This window comes from Lagopus muta, chromosome 5, assembly GCF_023343835.1.
Source record: "Lagopus muta isolate bLagMut1 chromosome 5, bLagMut1 primary, whole genome shotgun sequence".
In the NCBI taxonomy this organism is placed as follows: Eukaryota; Metazoa; Chordata; class Aves; order Galliformes; family Phasianidae; genus Lagopus; species Lagopus muta.
The window spans coordinates 18,122,671-18,146,361 of record NC_064437.1 but is presented as its reverse complement, the minus strand read 5'-3'; the positions used below and the strand labels follow the sequence as shown (position 1 = coordinate 18,146,361).

Genomic DNA, 23,691 nt, shown 5'->3' with positions numbered 1-23,691 from the left:
ACAGCACAGTGGAATTATCTGTAATATCAAGTATAGCAGATTGTTGTTGAAAACAATGCTCAGATTGGAAAAATGACTACAAAATACAACTAACATATCTGGAAAAAACAACTTACTCCATTGAGAATGTTTTTTCCAATGAAAACACAAAAGCCTACAGTGAAATAGTAAAAAAAATAACCATGACTTTTCATCCTGGAAAAGCATAATCTTGAATAACATGAAGAGTGGCCTTTATTTCCATTTCAGGTATACCCACCAGGAACACATCTTCAGTATTTGGAAAGGCAAAAGCTACCTCACCAAACACTTTAACAAGAATTACTACAAGCTGTTAAAGAGATTTAGACTTTCACAAAGATAGAGGTGTAATTTTGTCTGCTCTTTCTTACAGTTTGGAAAATAAAAAAAAGCTTCATGCATTGTTCCCATCAACCATGGAAACAATTCCCTCAGCTGTCTGTTTTTTGGGTGACTACGGACACGGGTAGCATCAGGTAACATCTCATTACTCTCACAGTATGAAGAGACTAAGAATTGGAGTTGAATCTAAATCTTTGACTAAAATAGCTTCCACAAGATATGTGCAACAAAATACCCAGCTTGTTTTGGAAGTCTCTTTACAATGGCTTTGCCTTTTACCTTCAGATTTTTTCCTGTTTGGTACAATGCAATAATAAGGGAAGTCTAACATCTACATTATACAAGTATACGAAGTCCCCACATACATCACTAGTAAATAATCAGACTGCATACAAGATATATTTGTAGAAGTAATAAAACCCTTTGATGCTTCATATTTATGCTGGCAAATACCTCTCATGATATAAAAGGCACTTTGAAAACCCAATATGGTTTGGTTCATTAAGTTTGCAAAGTACAAACAATTGTACAAACATACAATTATATCGAAGCATGTCAGCCATTGTGACATTATGTACAAGTCTCCAATTTTGATAACACTGGTTTTATGGGAATGAGCAGTGGTTTCAGCAGCTTTACTGAAGACGTTACAGAATTTCCAGTACCACCATTTTAGTTTCCTATTGGAACAAATGTAGTAAGTAAAAAACCTTCAAGAAACTTACAAGTTTAGGGGGCCACAAAAAGACAAGACCCAGAGTTCATAACATTCATTCCATATTTACTCCTCAGAAGTCAACTTCATCCATAGCCCAAGGACAAAAGTCTATTCAGTCAATTCCAGGACAGTGATAGAGGCAGGCTCTGTCTTGGGAAGTGTCTTGTTTTATACCATTACAGTACAAAGAACTTTGGTCCAACAGCACAATTTCAGAAGCTCACTACATGGCTGCGACATCAATTTGTACGTAAAGCTGTCTTACTCCTGCCTGTGGAAAAGAGAAGGAGATTAAAAATAACAACACCAAATGATAAAGCCAAAGCAATTTAACTGTACTGATCAACTGTCCACATCAGTAAGCTGCCCTACAAAAAGTCTCAGAATCCTCATTTTCTCTCACTCACCTTCCACATTCAGCAAAACATTTGTTGAGATGCCTAAAAATTTTGAAACCCATACATTTTTTAGAGAGCGCTGCATGAAACACATGGTTCTTCATATAGAAAAAAGATGTATATGTGTAAGTATAAATAACTAAATAACTGTCATATAAAGAAGAAATTTTCTCTTGTACAAGTTTAACTCCTTGAAAACAAGCAGCTTACAGGTTGTAAGGCTGAAATGGAGCAAAAGCACAAGACTATAACACAGGATTTGTGGTTTGAACCAGCTCTACTCTTCTAAGGTTTTAGCACAAAACAACAAGGGTTATCTATGCTGAATTGATTTGACATGAAATGCTAGAAAAACTTTTGGTGAAGGTATGCAAATCATTCCAAAATATTTCCTTGGAAATTCTATTAAACTAGGCTTAGATTGACTCATTTAGTTATACCATCAGTAAAAAAACACATAAAAATAATTTAACTCACAGAATCACAGAATTGTAGGGGTTGGAAGGGACCTCCAGAGATCATCGAGTCCAACCCCCCTGCCAAAGCAGGTTCCCTACAGCAGGTCGCACAGGTAGGCATCCAGGCAGGTCTTGAACATCTCCAGAGAAGGAGACTCCACCACCTCCCTGGGCAGCCTGTTCCAGTGCTCCGTCACCTCACTGTAAAGAAGTTCTTGCGCATGTTTGTGCGGAACTTCCTATGCTGCAGTTTCCAGCCGTTCCCCCTTGTCCTGTCTCCACTCAACACTGAAAAGAGTCCGGCCTCCCCATTCTGCCCCCCACACCTTAGATATTTATAGACCTGGATCAGGTCCCCTCTCAGTCTCCTTTTCTCAAGGCTGAACAGACCCAGTTCACTCAGCCTTTCCTCATAGGAGAGATGCTCCAGGCCCTTCACCATCTTTGTGGCCCTCCGCTGGACTCTTTCCAAGAGATCCCTGTCTTTTTTGTACTGGGGAGCCCAGAACTGGACGCAGTACTCCAGATGAGGTCTTACCAGGGCAGAGTAGAGGGGGAGGATCACCTCCTTTGACCTGCTGGCCACGCATCCCAGGATGCCATTGGCCCTCTTGGCCACAAGGGCACACTGCTGGCTCATGGCCAACCTGTCGTCCACCAGGACACCCAGGTCCCTCTCAGCAGAGCTCCTCTCCAGCAGCTCATCCCCCAACCTGTACCGGTGCATGCAATTATTCCTCCCCAGATGCAAGACTCTACACTTGCTTTTGTTAAACCTCATCCAGTTTAACTCATTTTAACCTCAATGTCAAGTGAGTACTGTGATGGTCACAAGGTGACCTTGAAAGACTAGGCTATACACTGCTAAAGAACAGATTCCCTTCAACCATCTTCTACTAGCCTTTAGCTCTGCTGAGCTGCAAAAACCATCAGCAGTTATATCGAGGCTGATAAAGGCCAATATTACTGAAGAGAAAAATCTACTTGCTCAAACTTACTATCATAAGTCAGGTAAAAAGAGCAACAGACCTTGCTCCCCCAGTTCATCTCCAAGATATACAGCTCTAAAATTGCAAAGCTACAAAATAGTAATGAGTCACTATAGAATGAGTCACTAGGAAAGCACAATGCTTTGGAGACTTGAGATGTAAAATCAGTTTTGAGTATACAGGACACGATGTTCTGCACAGTCCTTCCCAGAAACTATTCCTTAACAATCTCAAAGTACACAGTCTGCAGAGAAAGCCATGCAGACTAATTTGTACCTGATTGATAATTAGAGCAGTATATAATGGAATATCTCAAAAATGACCCAACTTTATCAATAAAATTACATTTTAGAACATCTGTAACAAATTCTTCACTGAAACTTGTATCACAAAAACAAGTATTTGTATTTGTTTTTAGTGAGTTCCCCGTGACTATCATCTTTAAAACTTATGCACATTGTAGGGCTGTCTTCAGTGGCATTTCCCCTGAAAGTGCAGAAACTGAGTATGCTAGCTGCATGCAAATCCCTAAACTATTAATTCTGGAATTTTTAAGAGGAGAAAAATAATAAAATAAAATAAACACATATAATAATAAAAAGTAAGTCATAGAATAATAGATTGGTTTAGGTTGGAAGGGATCTTACAGCCCATCTAGTTCAAACCCCCCTGCCACAGGCTGGTTGCCACCCACCAGATCAGGCTACCCAGGCCCCATCCAACCTGGCCTTGAACGCCTCCAAGGATGGGGCATTTACAGCTTCTTTGGACAAAGTCCCTTTATTTTCTTGGTTCCTCATGTTCACTCAAATATACAAGCTTCATCTTCATTCAGTACGGCTCAGAAAATTACTGCTGTTATCCCCATTAAGTGGCATCAAAAGTTAATGCAGAGGGGTACAGAAATTCAACCTACCTTACACAGAATTTTGAAATTGTTCTACACAGTTGGAGAAGAGCAGCTTTTCAACAGTTAGAACGATACAAAAAATTTAAACCTGTTTTCTTAATAAGGGTTACAGTGTCACTCCAGGTGACTCTGCTAATGAGATACATACCTGAGTAAAAATATTGTGAGTCTGGCTTAGAATCCACCTTCCATCAGCATCAGGAGCTACTAATAGTTTCAAAGTCCCTATGTAAACATCAGTACAGAGGGTCCAGAAGTGTGGATCATGTAAACTGTAAACTCCTTGCAACTGCTGCACCTAAGCATAAAAGCAACTTTATATTATTTTTCCCTGAAAATACATGGACTTAATTCCTCACTACAGTCTTCGTGGTTGTAAAGAATTGAAAGCAGATTCTATGTATTGGTCATAATTCTGTATCTTGCTATTTGTACACTGTACAAATATTTTATTGGAACCATTTCTGAAAACTGTGGTGTCCAAGAGAGAAGAATCATTTATTTTGTTGAATGCCTTCTCAGACTCTAACAGCAATTTCTGCAAATGCAGTCATTTTCCCATTAAAAAAGTAGAGAGATTCTATTAACCGGAATGTATTAATATGCCTGTAAATATTTTGTGAGGGCTTGAGTTTGTTCTGTCAAAACCATTCTTCCAACTTTAGTAAAAAGCCTTCATGTGGCCACCATAAACCCAGAACTTTTTGAGAAACGACACTCACTCTACAAGCACATTAATACAATGTACTTCGTAAGTTTGCAAAGGTGCTTCACATGTTCAGATCATGACACGTTATAAGGTAAGTCAGCCAAAAGTAACAGGACAAATCAAATCCAGATTAACCTCCTTGCACATACTTGTCAATGTTATTTTATCTAATTTAGTAAAGACAGAACTGGATTTTGAGAAATTGTCCTGGACAAAAGAAAAACATCATGCACTAGCAGCACAAGTGACTGTGAGGAAAGACTTTGGGATCTCTTTTTCTAACCTAACATAGCACAAGTTGAGCTTAAGCTACATAATATTTAGGATTTCAGGAAAATAATTTATCTGGCATCTTCACAATCTAGAGAACCTCTTACAGGCTTTACTGGATAAAAAAAATCATAACATCCTCATGTACAGCTGAGGTTCATTAACTCAGTAGTTTCCTCATACACAAATATGGCCAAAGTAAGAGCTTACCCTCTGATAGCACTGAGGCAGGGCATTTTCCAGAGATGGAGGAGTTCGCTGCATCAAAATTCCGATTGATTCTTTTAGAAGTGGAACAATACTATAAAGAAAAAAGGAGGTTAGCTACTGTGACATTTTCAGAAGTTGCAGAACAGAGCAAAATAGCATTCCTTAATGCTCTTGAATAGTTCTTTAGTTGTTTGATCAGAAGATGAGAAAGTTATCATGAAAACCTGCCACAGATAAAAGAATAGACAAATTCTAATGGTGTCATGCTAAAGGCAAGCTAATTTCTCCCTCAATTACCCAGAGACAATCAGACAACATTCAAAAAAATAACTGGTTTAACTGTGGGATTTGGGATGAAATTTTAAGTATCTTAAACATATATGACAAAGTAGCTGATAAGCATAGCTTAAAACCAAAACCTACTTCAACAGCATATCACTTAGAAGCAACCATGAAAATATGCAACTGAAGCTGTTTTTCTTTTGTGTCTGGTTTAAGACATATCTTTCTTATGAACTAAAATAATAAGGAGATCATAAAACAAAATTAGTATGCACCAGTCCAGCTATACCAAAGATATTTTGTCAGAAACAGAATACTTAGCATATTCTTGACATGAACTAAGTGTAGGGTCTCATCTGACCTCAAAGATTTAACATTTGGAAGCAATTAGAGGTTCCCTCTTTACTGCATGGTCTTGCTTAACAGCAAATGAAAAATGCCTTTTTTTTTTTTCTTTTTTTTTCTAAAGCCACCAGTAAGTTCATATCCCATTTCTATCACTGAAAGTTTACACTTACTAAGCATTCAGTATGTTGATTTTTGTTTAGGAGCAATCTATCATGTTTGGTTCAGTAGAACATCCTAAAACTTAAGACTGTAGTAACTATAGCCTAATCTCAAAACTTAAATAGTAATCTAATTTCAAGAGCATGTAAATCACTCAATTCTCTACAGCAAAAGCAATGATACATTTAAGAAGCCATAAACTGAGTTTTTGTGTCTAAAACTGACATCATGGCTGGAGTAAGCAGAGTAATGGGTTCCATTTCTGTCTTGAAGCAGTGCCAGCATATGCAGCTTCCCCTGCTCAGCTCACTCTTTGGATAATCTCCGGCTACAGTAGAATGGAGTCAGAGGTTGCATGGCTCTTATGTAATGAACCACAGGGAGAATAAGCACCCTAACATTAAAGCCTCTCTGGAAATATACCTATTATTCCACTCAAATTCACTGCCTGACATACTCCATGTGGCCTCATACAATTGTGCTGCTACTCAATCAGTTCAGAACTAGGAAGAAGCAGTTAGGGGCAGACTGGAGATATTTAAACTGAACTTATCACCAAGACAAACATTTAGAAATACATTAGCTGTCTATCTGTCTAAAAAGAGCCTTAACTGGAGTGTCACATTCTATACACAGTGTATTAACAGATGTATAGGGAAAAAGAGTTAAAGACTTAAAATTCAGACACACCACATATTTTTCTCCCAGAGGAAGGACAGAAGGCATGGAGAATTAGGAGCTTGCCTTTTTATCGAAAAAGATGAATAAGGGTGAAAAAAATACCCATGAAAGAGTCTAGCCAAAATACGTCTGATTTGCATGCATTTACATTATTTCACAAAACTAATGTGCATTATCTGACAGAATGGACAAGAATTAGCAAAAAGCAGAAGATTTGGAGACAGTCTACAGGAACTTAAGAGTAGCAGGTGAGGCATGTTAACTTAACCTATTCCAAGAAAGAATTTGGTCAGTGAAATTAATACATTCTGGAAGAGGACACACACTGAAAAGATGAAGCTAAAACCTCATTAATGAGCAGTTCTGCTGAAGATGTCTTCAAACTTACTACCTGCTTCATTCTGCAAACCTGGGTCTGTACAACCAACATGGTGTGCAGAAGCACAAACGCTGTCTCTTCTTGCCAGGATATGGGGAGTAGTTTTAAGCAGCACATTGAAATCAGTTACACAAAGTCAACTGTTGTAACAAAGAGGTGAATGGTGAAAGACAATCCACTGTATAGGTGGAGCAGTTTAAAAGAGGGCCTTCCTGAGGACAAGATTTCACCCATTCCACACTTTGTAATGGTTCCACATTAATGCCTTTAGAGAAATTTCCTGAACAAGTTTCTAAAAACAGCGCTGCATGAATTATCTTTCTTTTATCAAGACTTAATGAGAAACCCAAAGCACAGTGTTTAATTAAATGTCGTCATCTTAGAAGTACAAAGAATACAGGCAAATCGGGCAGTTGTTTGATACTGTAGGTGAAAGTCAAAACGGTCACAGCTTCCTCATTTAATTAGGAAGACGTTTATCTCTTGCAAAGTTGAAAAGGCCAGAAGACAGCAACACTCCCACAAACACCCTCAGAGCACACAAGGCCATATGCATATCTACATCCAGAGGGACGCTTTCTCTCTCTTTCCAGGTAACCTTTCACTGTAAACAAAAATGATATGACTAAGTACAGAAACCATTTTTCTGAAGTCTTTGATATTCCACTGTTTCATGCATAGTACTGCAGTAGAAAGCCTTTGATTAAAACCCAGAATTCCATCAGACATTAGTGTGAAATACATGGAGCTGCTCCTCCAGCAGTGTTTGCATTCCTATGCAACTTTTTTCATGCGTGGGTGGTCTCTAAGCTTTGCTACTAAAGCAGATACAATTTTCCAATTGTCTCTTGTTACCAAGACTTGAATTCAAAATATCATGTTATGTTATAAGACAATAGAACCTGAAAGAGGCTCTAATCCTCAGGATATAAACATATCCAAAAGCCATAATAGCTTTTATAGGTAGCTGCTGTGTACAAAATGAGTTAACAGTACGAAAGCACGTTACGCTTTCACAAACATTGTTATAGAGGAAATGAGAGGATTTAACACAGATAAGACCCAATGATACTAATCTGATAAACCCACCCTCCCACTATTCCACGCTGCATGATTAACAACAAAGTATGAAAGCATTACTATCTCGACTGACTTGCATCACAGCCGTTGCAGTCTAATACAGCTTGTGCCACTGCTTTTCTAAGCACGCTTAGCAAGACTCTGGCACCAGCATCATCTTAAACAGCAAGACTAGAAGTAACTGAAGAGTAAAGTACCCCTTAGAATTATTGTCGTCGGATCACAAACAGGAAACTCATTCAGTGCTCTCAGCACTACAAAATAAACAGGATTCTTGAGAATTTTTTGTGTGGAAGATGAACAAACACTGCTAAGACCCAAGCCCAACTATGGTTCTTCAAATACTGTAGCTGAAAATCTATAGCTGGATTTCAAGATCATTTATTTCTAGCCACCATCCACAGATGTAGAGGCAGGACTGGGAACCTATTTCTGAACTTCCTTTTTTAAAAAAAAAAATTAGGCCATGGTGAATTTTAACCAGCATGAAAGCTATATTCAAAACAAAGATCACAAGATTAATATTTACTTTTCTAATCTGAAGTGTTATTAACAGCAATAAAGAAAGCATTGCCAAGTCTACCCAGTCTATCTTACTAGTACCTGTAACATAGAACTAGAGGTCTATGCAGTTGATTATAATGGAAATGAACAATTTAATATATGTGAAGTCATGCATGACAGCTTGGGAAGATAAACAAATAGTAGTGTATTTTAACCAATCAGCTAACAAACTCCCGTAGGAAAGGACAGCACGTCAGTGCTCTAATGCAACCATACTCAGAAGCAGCAAAATTTTACAGTTCCTATTAGTGGGAAGTCTTCAGACAGCATTAAAATTTTCAAGTAACAGCTTGATCAGAATGACCTTTCTCTCTGAATTACAGCTACTCCTATTTTTTAAGTTAAATCCACAAAGAAAAGATCATGATACTTTAAACAACCACAGTACTAATCCCACTTGCTGGCACACACAGGTACTCCTACTCCATTCCACCCTACAGAAGCTGGTTTAACTACTAAGAGACTTTTCAGATGAATGGATCACCCTGCGCAAAAAGAAAAACAACAACCACCAAAAAAAACTGACACTGTTGACAAACATTCTTCTGAAACAGCAATTAACCTTTAATCTAAAATCAAATACCTCCTGGAGTCACTTACAGAGGTTGCAAATAGGCCCACAGATGCAGGCAGGAATCTGCACTAGATACTGACTCCTCACCCCTGTAAGGAACCAAAAGCTAGAGCCAGCTCTTGCAACTATCAGCTTCAAGTCTCTTCCAAACAATCTTCCCCCCTTGCATTTTAAATTCCAGAAGATTTCAGTTTAATCGTTTTCCTAAATTAGATTGAGATGTCTTGAAAAATGTAAGGACAAAAGTATTATATATCCTAGTAACAGTCAGTTGGGCCCCTACTGTTACAACAGAAGTTCATCTTACAGTAGGATCTGAAGAAACTTGAGTCAATTCTAGAACACATCACACACAGCATAGTAAAAAATAATGCAGAATAAACAATGGTTTTTATATGTCCTGGAGCAGAAATGAAAACTACTACTAAAATAAAACAAAGGTTGACTCAAGCACTCAAAACATTAATCTGAAACTACAAGCCATCTTGACCACCTTGTTCAGCCCATTTCAAGCAAAGTCATCGATAATCAAGTCTGTTAGACTGTTTGGGAAATAAAATCTGCAGTTAGACTTTGCTCCACTGCTGTGCCAAAATGTGCCAGTCTATAAGAAATGCAGATTTGCTTTTACTGACTGAATGCAACTGCACTGAGACTTAACACAGTCATCCTAGAGATTGGTTACAGTGTTGTGGACCAATAGCCCAAGTCAAACATCAAGTCTGAAATCAGGTCAAAGGACACATCAAACAGTGGAATTTTCCAGCCTTTTAACAGAGAACACAGACCACATAAACCCTTCCTAACTACAAGACCTATCGATAGCTTTATTATAAAACCCCTATTATGGAAGTTTCAGCCTTCTCCCAACCTCTATATGAACGCAACAAAGAACTCCTCTCATTCATATGGTACCTTCTGATCAGCTCCACATCTGTTTTGCTGTACACAAAGGTACACCCTTAAAGAACAAAGAGTATGGAGAACAGTCTTCTACCCAACCATTAACTCAGCAGAAGCTTCTTTCCCCACAGCAACTTGCACATTTTCTTTCCAATTTTAGGAGATCACAGTCACGTAATTGACTTTTTCATTTCAAAAACTGATTTTTTAATATAATTTGCCCTAAATGAAATTACAGGAGGTCTAAAACAACCTACTGAACTTATATTAGTGCAATAATTTAATAGCGATGTGGATTTTTTGTGTGCATTTAGCACCTGAAGAATATTGGCCTACTCTGATAAATGGGGAGATTCACATCAATGACTCTGTGAACACTGCCATGCACATGGTATAAACATGCCATATATGGTATAAACATAAGCATGTAGCTGCAGTCAATCATTTGATATTTACCATGGGTGAAGAGACAAAGGTCTGCAGTTCTGTTCTACCTGGACTTGTAGCACTCTGCCCTGTGCCACCATTTGAACTGTTGCTAGAAATACCCCAGTAACATCATCACTGAATAAAATGTTTGCTTCTCCAAACTCATCTGAATTGCTTCACGTTTACAGTGATCTTGGTAAGCAACAGTAGGGAAAACAAGGAACTACTTGAAGCACTTCCACTAAATCTTAAAAGGAGTAAGGATGTCTCAGATTACAAATACAGCTTTCTCCATGGAAAAAAATGTACCAGTCTTGATTCAGCAGGGACAAGGGCATATCCTGTGCCAGCAAGCTCGACTCTGCTGCACTGAAGCCATTCTGCTCCATTTACTAAAGTACATTGGCTTACATAAGTGTGTACTAAATACAGAAAGGAAGAGTTCTACAGCTTGAACCTGAAAAACACTTCCGTAGTACTGTGCCTACAGAGATAATGTGCTACTCAGAATAAAAGCAAGCATTGTAAAACCTAAGCATAACAGATAAACATGTTCTTCGGAGCTGTAATTTGTGCTACTGTAACTAGCATTAAAAAGACTACCAGATATCAACACTTACCTTACACCTATAAGTAATGCTATCAGCATTGAACAAATAGGATCTGCTATCATTAGACCATAGTTCTGCATCAGTATAGCAGATATGATTACACCAACACTTCCAAGTGTGTCTGCAACAATGTGTAGAAATACACCTGCAAGAAATAAATTAACACCAATTTAGCTTGGTATTCTTAAAGCTAATAGAATTATTTCAAAGATACTTTGAGAAGGAGAGTTTCAAGACCTAGGTAACATGATTTACACTTGTTACATTCCTCATCAATTACATACAAATGTAAAATACATAAAGAAAAAATAAAAAATACACAAATGTCAAACAAAGAGCAATCACAGGGTTTCAACGAATCCTTAAAAATATAAAGCACTTGAAAAAATTATATTTTCTGCACATAGAATGAAGGAGTACTTCGTGGCATGCCTATTAACTTAAGCGGTGATCTACAGCTAACATTTTTTGTTCATTACTCGCCTACATTATAGCAAAGAAACTCATATTAACAAAAATAGACCTGTAAGGCTTTGAAAAATGCTTATGTTTCATTAACAGTAGAAGCTGCTTGGCAAAGAGACTGAAGACAAGCGATTTTGAGAATTACTTATTACTGCAGAAATGTACAAGTTCGCTGTTATTTTGAAGAATGCTCAAGGTAAAGAGGAGGAATCAAACTTCGCAACTGCAGTCAAAAATCAGCCTTTGGCGCCCCCTGCTGGCAATAACGGGAACAGTCACTCAGAAACAGCTTGCTGAATACAATTCTCAGGATTGTGAGATTCTTCCCTCACTAACAATTAACTCAAAACAATAAATCAGCATTCTACCAATTTTCTTAAGCCTTCTTTGTGCTGAGTCTGTAGATAATTCCCCTCATAGCAGCCCAGAGGGCCAGGCATCAGGTTTGTGACTGTTTGTTACTCACCAGCATTTTAGCTATTGCTGAATAATCCTTACACAGCACCAAGGCCTTCTGCTTTTCACTCTGCCCCCATTCAAGTAGGCTGGGGCTGGGCATAACGCTGGAATGGGACACAGCCAGGACAGCTGACCCAGATCAGCCAGAGAGATGTTCCACACTACATAACATCACGCTAATAACTAAACAGAATCTTTCTAAAGCAGCTGTTGGCTGGGAGACAGCTTGTTTCCTATTTTCTTTCTCTTCATTTATTGAATCATCTATACCACATTCCAAGCATATTTCTTGTTTGTACTCTTTTGATCTTCTCCCCACCATCACTGCAGGGAAGGGGACAAATGAGCAGGTGGATGCTTAGTTGGTGGACAGAGTGAACTCAGAAGAATACTGGGAAGTTAAAATAAATACTTTCTTCTTTTCTTTTATACTATGATTCGGTTAAAACATGCCTTTCACTTGGAAGGCAGTAAGCCAGTCTTCTCATATCCATCTTTGAGGTACACACACACACAAAATGGTGAAGATATAAGCATTGGAAGAGGTGGAAAATGTTCCCTTGGAAGGACCACAAAGAAGCCAGAAAAACACTCGGAAAAATAACACAGAACATATCTGGATATGTCAGATAATTACATTGTACAATTCTTTCCCTCTAATTTTTGAGCACTTAAAAATGAAATCTCAAAACTGACATAATCAATAGTTTATATCCTCATAAGCGCTTAAGAGATTACGGACTCCAATTCTCCTTCAAGTGATTATAGCTTGTATGATCATCCTGTCTAAACCAAGTGCAATAGCTTGATGAAATTTAAGGCTCCAGTACCCTGCACAAATTATTATACTGACCTGCATTTTTCAAATACACTCTATCTTAATAATAGCACTTTTTCAGTTTCTAGCACATACACTGCACCTTAGATTTCTCCTTTTAACCACTCTTTATTTTTTTCTCTTTTTTTTCCTTTTTTTTTTTTTTTTTTAATTTTTCAGCATCATGACAGAAGCTGAGCCCCAGCTTCTACAACCTCCCTTTTAAGCTGTGTTGACACAGCATTGTTTATACTTCAGTGAATGTCTCAGTGCTAGCCATGCACAGCGTATGCACTCATCTGTTCAAACATGGAAGTAGACTTGACAAAATAAGTGAAAAGTAGCATTTATCCAGAGGCACCACCGCCTGAAATAGATGTGTAATGAACAGTCACAAGTCACAAGAGAATAGGATTCAACAAATAAAGCACTGTATTTATTCTTATCATACCTTGTAAGATTTGCTTGCTAGAACCAGTCATCCCTTCAAGAGAATGGTCATCTGCAAAGATAATATTCATAATGGCATATTAACCCATGCAAAGGCTCTCTTCTAGTGGTGTGTTCTGTCCTGGTCTTCCTTTCTGAAATGTCTTGCACAGACAAGCTGCTATCACCTTTTGCTCTAGCTTTTGTTTTTTAATGCAACAACTAAGTCTTGAAACATGGATTGTTAAAGAAAGCACAGTTTCACACAACTGTATATTTTATTCATATAAAAATATATAGTGTATCTATGTGCAAATAGGTTTTTTTTTAAATGAACTTTTAAAAAAAAACAAAAATTGAGAAATGAAATAATTCCAATATTTAGCAAAAGAAGCCACCTCAAGAATACGAGTCAAACAAAGGAGTAAGCAAGAGTTCAATCATATTTGGTACCAAGGAATATTTCAGTTAAGCCTTGCCCCAAGCATTCAAAACAAGAATAAGACTTGAAGCCAAAAGTGAATAAAAACAATTCTCTCATTCAAGCAGATCAATGCCTCTGTGGCAATGTATCAGAAAAAAAACACAACTTTTTTTTTTTTTTTTTTTTTTTTTTTTTTTTTTTTTTTTTTTTTTAAGAAAAAATATTGAAGGATAGCAAATGACTTACGGTGAGGATATAAAATAATTTATGCAGGAATTAATTTGAATATTAAATTGCACCAAATATACTCTTTGTTCCACCAGGAGAGGGCTGGGAGAGCAAAGGCAACACCAAGTTTGTGTTTTCCAGCCATATTTCAGTATCATCAATTTTCTAACACAAATATCAACTGGAAGGCGTAAGTAAAGTTTTTTCTGTACTCCTGTCACAAGTTGCTGTGCATATTCAGAGCAGAGAACAACATATTCTTAGTTACTTAAGATTTTAGTTCACAGCTCAGACAGAAAGGGTCAACAATGCAGTATTACAGCAAGGCTTTAATTCACATTGTTTCAAACAGCTGGCAACCACACTATCTCTTCTCATGTAGTAAAGGCTAGTGAACATATTCTGCGTGGATGTCTCTTCAGACTGTTTGTCTTTAAGGAAAAAATTTAAGCATAGAAAACATACAGATTACCTTTCTCATAACCAGCTTTAAAACAGATTACAAGTGCACAAGACAATAAAAAAATCTTCTGTTGAACATCACAGTCCATACACAACAAATTAATCCCTAAGTACCCAACAACAGAATTGCTCATTTATCTTTCCCAATACCTTATTCTGTGAAGTCAATTGAGAACACTGGCATAGTAGTTTTTTTTCATTACTTTCATAAAAAATTGAAATAAAGCACATAACAACTGATTTCATTGCTTTCATGCTATTTCATGCTTTTATCTTTTGCTTGCATATAACAAAGATGACAGTCCAAAAATTTAGGTAGAATAAAACCTATATAACACTTCATCAATCACAAACGAAAAACCATTTCTCTGCATACTTATAAGAATAAGCAGTCAGCAACCTCTCTTCTGCTCAGAAAAATCAGTAATGTCAAAATTGAGTCAAGTGATGCTCTATGACAGTAAGTACTTACCATGGCAATACTCCTGACCATGAGGGAGTCCATGGCTATGGCCATGATCATGAGTGTGTCCATGTTTATGGCTGTGACCATGACCTCTGTGACTGTGACCATGGCTGAGACCTCCATTAAATAGAGAATGGCTGTGCTCATGCCCTATAAACAAATATCAGAGTACAAACGCAAGTGCTGAATAGAAGTAAACTTACATTTGTTTCTCAGCTATTTGAAGTCTATTCATTTTTAGGTCACCTCAAGGCATGGCTTTAAACAAATTTGTTAAGATTAAAATTAACACAAGCTGTTTGAAATATAAACCTTTGTATGTAGCTGTATGAATTGTATCTGATTAGAGAAGTTATTTTAATACAGCTTGAAAAATGCACACAAATTTTGTTACAAGCATGTTGAAAGCAGGTAGAAAATTGAAATACTACCATTCATACATTAAAACTTTAAGCTTCTTCTTTGAGTCTGTATCACAGTTCAGAGGTTAAGCTGGAACTGATATCAATTAGCTTCACATAAAAAAAAATAAAAATAACATTTACAACAAACATTTACACAAAGTTTGCATTTACTATTAAAAAACCATGCAGTTGAAAGTACCTGAATCTTCAGCCCATATTAAAATTTGATTCAGACATCTTGTTAATTCTTTCTCCAGGAAAGACACCTCCTAACTACAGTTCAATTTTATTCAAAAGATACTCTGCAAGAGAAAAGATTCTCTTCCAAGAACGTGCAGTAGAATTCATGTTACAGAAAGCAGATTTGGATTTCTAGGCCTTGCAGGTTAGTGGGTGAGAAGCAGATGAAAATGCATGAGAAGTACAGAGGTTACATACTAATGCTAGCCTTAAAACATGAAAATCGATACTGCAACAAGTCATTTGCATTAGATTGCCACTAAAAAGACCTAAAGACATAATACTGAGGCTCTCACTGATGTGTTCTAGGACACTGTTACCCAGGATGTTTCCCATTTAAAAAAAAAACAACAAAAAAACCTGAAAATTACAAATGTCCTACCAGAACCATGTGAATGCCCATGACCTCCATGCTGAAAAACAAATATTCCTATAAGATTTACAATGAATCCCAGTATAGAAACTGGAAGAAGTCTCTCATGATGCACGTCAGGAGGTTCCAGTGCCCTCTAGAAATAAAAACAAGAACAAATCATAGCAGTTTAGTCTCATCACATTAGTAAAAGGCAGCAAGAAAAGTTGTTCCTGTACCTAAGCAGTTTTGTGCTTTCTTTAATAAGCAGGTATACATAAAGACATAATTAGGAATTACTCAGGAATCCCACACACTAAATCTGACAATGCTGATGTAAATCAAAATGTTGCTTAAGAAGCTACTATTAACACATGGGAAAAAAAATGGATTTATGTCACAAAAAAATTCCAGAATAATTTTATCTCCACTAAATACACTTTACAAATAGAAACTGATAGTACACTTCATGTCATTACATACCTCAACACCTTCAGAAAAAATGAAGAATGCTGTAAAGATGAGGAATAAACCATTTACAAAACCAGCGAGTACTTCTGCTCGAACATACCTGCAAAAAACCAAAAGCAACAGCAGATATCACCACATCCACTTAAAGGTGGGAAATCAGAAAGTGAAACTTCAAAACTGAAGAATAATCTCCTACTTCTCAAACAGTTGTGTTACACAAGGAATTGCTAAATAAGACAGAGTATATACACTACAGACAGCTTATATGTAATGAACTATTTGCCATGTTGACAAAGAAATTCACAACTACAGCCAACTTCTATTCATCTTCCATATTTACTTGTAGTAGAAAACAACAACTCCTGAGATCATTTGAAAGGTAACAGTAATAAAACAGTGAAACGATAAGTGGATTGAAAGCAAGACAAATACAAAGAATTAAGCAAGTAGGATACTACCTCAAAACAACCCTAAGCCTTAACCCCATCCATCTAACGTCAGTATTCTTCTATTCCAGAGACCCAAATGCAAGAGCAGCAAGAGCTTGCCTCTGCAGCCATTATCTGGCCTAGATGAAAGAAGATTTACAATATTTCCCATTTGAGGTAATCTGTGCATGAATTTACAGTATAAATATATATTTAGAAACTACAAAATACGGTCATGTCTCACATGCTTATTTAAATGGCTGATGAAAAGTTCTGTTTAATATCAAAAAAGTCACACATTAATTTGTTTCCCTTTTAGAGGGGATTTTTAGTAAAGAAAAATAAATATTTCTTACATATTTGTCCAATTAAAGCAAAACATCATCAGATTAATATGTAATTCCCAAGCAGAAAACACCAGACTTAATAAATGGTAGCTGTTCTCTCGTATGTGGAACACCAGCTGTTTAAGTGCAGAGCAGTATGCCAAAATAAATTCCTCCTATTGCACCTTGATTAATCAGTGCTTTCACAGAATCACAAGGTTGGAAACAACCTACAAGATCATCTAGTCCAACCACCCTCCCATTACTATTAGTACCACAAGCACTAAACCATCTCTCGTAGCTCCTCATCCAGGCGCCTCTTGAACACTACCAGGGACAGTGACTCCACCACCTCCCTGGGCAGCCATTCCAGTGCCTGACCACCCTCTGAGGGAAAAAGTTTCTCCTAATATCCAACCTAAACCTTCTCTGGTATAACTTCTGGCCGTTTCCTCGGGTCCTACTACTTGCCTGGGAGAAGAGGCCAGACCCTTTTGCACCACAACCTCCCTTCAGGAAGTTGTAGAGTGCAATGAGGTCTCCCCTGAGCCTCCTCTTCTCCAGACTGAACAATCCCAGCTCCCTCAGCCACTCCTCATAAGACTTGTAGTCTTACGAGACTTTGAGTTTCAAACTACATGATGCATGCTTATATGAGACAGCTGAAGTTGATGACATCCAGGTCAGAAACACTATGAGCAGCAGCAACCCACCTTATAGCTCAGCTGCTGTTAATCAGTATGACTGATTAATACCACTGCATCACCAGTACTCTTTTATAGGCACAACTGCAACAAGAGCCCTTGAAACAGAACCAACTGCAACAATTATATCCACAAAGGATACCTGGAGGACAGCACAGCTGTGTTCATGGGAACTTCAGTGGCAGCCACAGCTGTTAACGATAACTACACTTTCTGAATCCTGCTGGGTCTGCAAGGCATGGTTTATAATCTCAGGTGCACCATCTGCTAGACTTAGGGCTTTCAGATATAACTTTCAGAAGGTATAGGGCAACAGCAGTCTGCAATTCCCTGCGATACACCTCAGCTCACCATGTGGGCAAATCCATGACACAAGTGCTGTGCACATGACAAAGCATAGCAACTTCGTGTTCTGTAACCTGGTTACCCTAGTACTATTGCAGAACTCTTAGCAGTGAAATGTACTAATCAAAAGCAGCACCTTTACATTTTTTCCTGTTTCTAGGGAAATACATCAAAGATTTAAATAATTCACCTTAAAAAGCATACATCTGATATAACTTTTCCACGTTCTGCAAAAATAGGTTTTGTGCACACATTAAGGTAACAGCCTGAAGTTTCTTACCCATATGAGAAAGCATCATTTGACCTCCACTTTGAAATAACTGAAGCTGCTAGTCCAGCCAGGAGAGCAGTACAATCAAAAAACATATGAAAAGAATCTGATATTAAACCTAAACTGGAAAAGAACAGAAAAAATATGTTATGTTGGGCACAAGAAAACACAGAGCATTCCATCTTTTACGCACTAGAAGAATACACTGCTTCTAAGCCTCTGGCACAGTTCTGCTAGCTCAGGGGACAAACCCACACCAGACCACCAATGTAAGTACGCTGACGAAGGCAGTTTGTGCGCTGACAAACCTGCTTTTGTCAGCCTAGTGAAGCTGCTTTGAAAGAGTGCTTAGCAAGAAATTCATCTGGCATATGTTGGGATGATGGGTGGGAGGGAATTCCACTGACACAATTCAAAGCCCCAGAGGTTGATACAGCCACAAATAATAAACACTCTGCTTATTAATACCAAAATAACCGTGGAATGGTGGACAAGACACGTTCTTCTGCTTATGACAGAACTTTTCCACAATGTACACAGAATTACTGTAACGTTTAAACACCTTTGAAAAGTCTATCAAAGAACTTAACTTTAGAAAACAGCTTAGAAAAAACACCTCACTTTTATTACATACCTTCTAAAGAACTTTATTTATTTCACCCAGTTACCAAATACCTTTAAACTCTTTCAGCAAATATGTAGGACCTGTAGAAAGCTATTAGAGATTTCTATAACACCTACTACACAGCAAACAAGACTTTTTTTCCAAATAAAATTAAGTTCAATTTCTCTGTTCCAGTAGTTCTACTTCCTGACAAAAATGTCATAACCAGAAAAAATCCCAGACTTAACAGGACTGTGATCATGAGCGTAAACACCCAGGGACTGCAGGTATTTGTATTACAATGAAAATTAAAAATAATACTAATAATTAATCAAGGCAACGTCTCAGCTAAGCCACAACCTAATCAAAGTTTTGAACATTCACAAAATGCAGCTCACTAGCAATGTCAGCAACACAAGTAACACAAGCTCTGACAGCTGCCAGATAAACACTCCCTCAGAACATGGATAGCTCTTAATAGAAATTTCCTTACGTACTGTGATCAAGTCAAATCCATCTTTTTAATATCAGGGTTTTCTTCAAATTACATTAAAGATCTGGGTTATCCTAGGAAAGCTCAGTCTAATATTTATTAAAGAACACAAAAGTTTATGCAGAGAAATAAACTAGCATTAAATAAGCGCCAATCTTAAAGGCTCCATATGATGAAAAGCTATCTTTTCAAATCTTTAGCTTTAATTCTCATCCACTGGTAAGGTTCAATTGAGCTATTTTCAATAAATGGCTCACTTCACCTCTCAATATCAGCTGGTCAGTGGATACCAACAGGCAATCAGCTGCTAAGGATCATCCCAAAGCTGGACCAGAACCACAATGAAGTACAGAATATCAGCACATCACTGAGATGTGCTATTTCAGCAAATAAAAAAGGTGAGATTATCCAGTGACTGTCTTGGAAGGAGTTTAATACATTGATTTTCTTCTGAAGTCCCAGCTATCTCTCTCTCCAACACACTTCCAGTAGCACCCATTTGTTGTTAGCTTCTGATTTATAGCTTGACCAAAATTACTGGTGGTATCAGCAGGTGGAGGACAGCTAGATTCACACTGAAGTCAAACACGAAGTTATTGAACAAACTTTGAATTATTCCACACGAACAAGCAAGCCTTTTTGGCCTAACTGAAATAAATTTTAGAATTAAGTATTTCAGACAAAAGACGCAACTGCAAAAGTGGGTTTGGAGGACAGGGAGAACAAAAGTCTTGTTTTATATATTTATACATGTGGGTGCGTGTATATACATATATAAATACACACTTCACATACACACACAAACACATACATCTTTGAGACACTGCAGAAAGGGGATGGCATCATTAAAACATCCATAGCTTGGTACAGCTAGAGACATTAAATCATTCTGGAAAAAGAAGATTAAAAGACGACAGAAGGCTGGACACATAGGAAGCAACACAGTCTAATTCCTTAACAAATTCTCTAAGGGTGGGGTGACAGCTTCCCCCCCTTCCCAAAACCAGGTGACATGTCTAGGAAAACAACTCATTCTCAATTTCATACTAAGAAGCACAGAAGATACAGTGGGAAAAAAAAAAAAAAAAGATAAAAAAGACTCAACACATGCAGGTAAAAGGTAATAAAAGGTAATTAGAGTGACTATAGTCATGGGTTTGCAATGCTAATGAAGTGCTTTTTTGTTTTTTAATAGTCTCTTGGAAAAGAGGAGTGTCTAAGAACCAAAGCAAAAAAACCAAACACCATACTAGCTCTATAGCCAGAAGCCACACAGCCAATAATCATGGCACTGCGCTCATACCTACACGACTTACCACAGGTACAAAACCAACACAGCTCCACCTCTTTCAAGACTTAAGCAAACATCTCAGAGCACACGGAAGCATGTGGATTTATCAACATTACAGACAATTTGTCCTGCCTAATATGTTTCATTGTATGGCATAGTATTATAGGTACAGCAGTAAGTGGTTCTGCTGCACAAAGGACAGAAAGCCTAGTAAAAGACCAATTTGATTGCATATGTTTTTTTTTTTTTTTTAAATTGCCTGTAAATTAAAGGGACACAAAAAGTTGATGCATAGTGATTGCTAAGGTAAGCAAGTAATCCAATTAACCACTAGTAACACCTGATACATGTAATAACTTCCACTGGAATCCATAGGATAATTAGCAGAAACTCTGTAGTAGAAGAGATTGTATGCAAGTGAGGACACTTCCACAGCTGAATAAGTAACACAGACACACATGTAGTGGTTAATATCTTAGAATAACTCAAGTAGTAGATTTCAACTTTAAGCTCTAAGTTAGGAAAACATGGCATCCAAATCCATGATGAACATCTTTGTGATCATCAAAATCTCAGAGAAGTTGTATGAGGATCATATAGCTTACTGTTTTTGTCATTTAAGGAAAAAAAGTAACTCAGCAAACAAGAAGTTAGAAATATTTAAGAAATAATAATTAAAAGGGAAAGAGAAAACTGAAGCAATTTTTAACTTGTTATCAACAATTTTGGGGGCTGAAATCATAGATTAATTTTGAAATAAGAGTAAGAGAGATAAAGAACTCACAATTATGTGCTTAAATTTAAATGGATAAAAGCCTATTTTTCAGAATCACAATCAAACAAAATCTATAGTCTGACAGCCAAGGGAAGAATCAACTGAGTAATAATGGCAGCTTTTAAATCTTGCCTTCCACCTCATTAGCATCACGAAGGACACTGGAAAGTACAAGTCAAGATCATCTTCAACATGCTTCTAACACCTGCAGTATCGAGTGTCACTTGTCATACTCAAGATAGGTCCAGACAGCACTGAAATAAAGGTGTGTGCTCCAAGACAATACTGAAAATCCCCTTCAGAAGCATTCCATTTCTGCATTTCTCATGCTGACAGCCAAAGGAGCTGTGCTCTCCAGATATGAGAATTAGTTTTCCCTAAATGGCTCTTTGTTTGCTTATTACATATTCATTCTTTCAAGACACGAACCATTCACTTAGACTGTAGAAACACCTCTCTATCAAGGAGATACTTGATAAAATGCTTTTTTGTTTAAGTTTAAAACCTAGACACAATGTAAGGATATCAGAAACTATTCACTTGAAATATAAACAAGAGAACCAACTAATGAATATTCAAACCCTAATTTTTAACTTCCATACCAAATGAATCAACATATTCTCTCAATTCCAGTCAAGTCAACTCTTCAAATTTCGGACAAGTGTCATTTCAGTTTCTTACCTCTGATGCAGGACCTTTTCTGCTACAAGATTTATTTCCTTCTTACACTTTCAAAAATATTTTGCTTAAAAGAAAGATCAAAAATTTTCATGAACGCATAGTAGAAAAGACAGACTGTGTACACAGAAGTCCACACACAATCTGCAAAGTGAATCAACAAAGTCAAAACTAAGTATAACCAAGGTAGTCTGCGCAGTGCAGAGACAGTCTGTGCCCAAAACAAAGTGGTGTTCTCCCCAGTGTGACAGCAGCAACGTCTGTAGTCAAGGTTAAGCATTTTATCGTGTTGTTTGAGAAACATAGAAAAAGACAACAACTGGAAGGGTCCAGCTGTTTCCCAATCTGCACAGCTGCTCTTGTAAGACTCCTGATCAGAAGTTCCAGCAATATGTGCTTGTACTGCAACTTTTGATGACGGTCTCTGGGTTCAACACACAATGACACACCGTTTGGCTTCACACACGCCCACGGCAGATCCCTTAGACTTAGAAATACCACCATTAAACAGCTCAACCAAAGAATCACATCGGATGAAGACGCTAAACGATCTGTTCTCTATTTGCACACCACACAGCTGTGCAGAAGTTACTCTACATTTCCTGATTACGTGTTACTATAAGTTCTCCAGCAGCCATTTAATCAAGTCCCTACCATCCTTCCCAACTCTGCATGTGCTACGCGAAGCACCACTCTGCTGTACCAGGATGCTTCAAACCTCATTTCTCACTCAGGGCCGAAGACGGTCAGTTCCTGCCACCCAGCTCGCACTTCACAAAGCGCCATCCCCAGAACGAACCCCGCGGAATCGGTTACAGCCCCCGGCTCCCGACGTTCAACCCACCGCCCGGTTTCTCCTCCCTCACACCGTCCCCACGAGAAACCTCCTCAGCCGCCGGCGCCCACCGCCCGCCCCGCGGGACTCCGGACGGGAAAGCGGCGGCCCGGCCCGCCCGCGCAACCCCGAGCCCCGCGAACCTCTCCGTCCCGCCCCGGCCCCGCCGAAAGGAGACGTGGCAGCGGCCCGCCGAGAGACGCCGCTTCCCGCGCGCAGAGCCGCCCCGCTCCTGGCTCCGCCGCCGGTACCTGTTACTCCAGATGCCGTACAGCAGCTCCACGAAGGCGAAGGAGAGGTTGAGGCAGAGGAAGAAGAAGAGGTTGCGGGAGGTCTTGTCCGCCAGGATAGACCTAGCAGGGAGCGCACGAGGGTCACGGCCGGGTCGCCGCGAGGAGACGGCCGAAGGCGCAGCCGCTCACCCGGCGGCCCCGGCATCGCCCCCTCAGCCCTCCGCGGGGGGTTCGGTCGCGGGCCTGGTCCCCGCGGCGCTCCGCCCGGCGCCTTTACCTGAACCATCCCGACACCTTCCTGAGCAGGTTGAGCCGAGGCGGCTTGTACTCGTCGTCCTTAATGGAGAGGGGCAGCATGGTGCCGGGCCGCGACGAGCGGGGCCGGCGACGGGCGGGGCGGGAGGAGGCCCGCGGGCGGCCTCGGCACTCGCTTCCGGTCTGCCGCCCCGCGCCTGC

The 23,691-nt window shown here is 38.7% G+C and overlaps 1 protein-coding gene across 1 annotated transcript; it reads right to left on the bottom strand.

Moving 5' to 3' along the window:
• Positions 1 to 615: 615 nt before the first annotated feature.
• SLC30A7 (solute carrier family 30 member 7) lies at positions 616 to 23,685 on the bottom strand. Its single transcript, XM_048945476.1, has 11 exons — positions 23,513 to 23,685; positions 23,254 to 23,355; positions 18,336 to 18,449; positions 16,265 to 16,352; positions 15,812 to 15,938; positions 14,792 to 14,935; positions 13,228 to 13,278; positions 11,045 to 11,180; positions 5,026 to 5,116; positions 3,985 to 4,134; positions 616 to 1,352 (listed from the first exon to the last, which is right to left on the bottom strand). Exons 1-11 carry the CDS (start codon positions 23,590 to 23,592, stop codon positions 1,305 to 1,307), a joined length of 1,131 nt encoding a protein of 376 aa, XP_048801433.1. The 5' UTR covers positions 23,593 to 23,685; the 3' UTR covers positions 616 to 1,304.
• Between the last annotated feature and the right edge of the window lie 6 nt (positions 23,686 to 23,691).

Excerpts from the sequence above, each read along its gene's own strand:
- SLC30A7 (XM_048945476.1), bottom strand. The coding sequence starts at position 23,592 with ATGCTGCCCCTCTCCATTAAGGACGACGAGTACAAGCCGCCTCGGCTC. Across the intron at positions 14,936-15,811 it reads TGGGCATTCACATGGTTCTG|GGCATGAGCACAGCCATTCT; the intron begins GTAGGACATTTG and ends ATTTGTTTATAG. Across the intron at positions 4,135-5,025 it reads TGCCTCAGTGCTATCAGAGG|GTGCAGCAGTTGCAAGGAGT; the intron begins GTAAGCTCTTAC and ends TTTTATGCTTAG.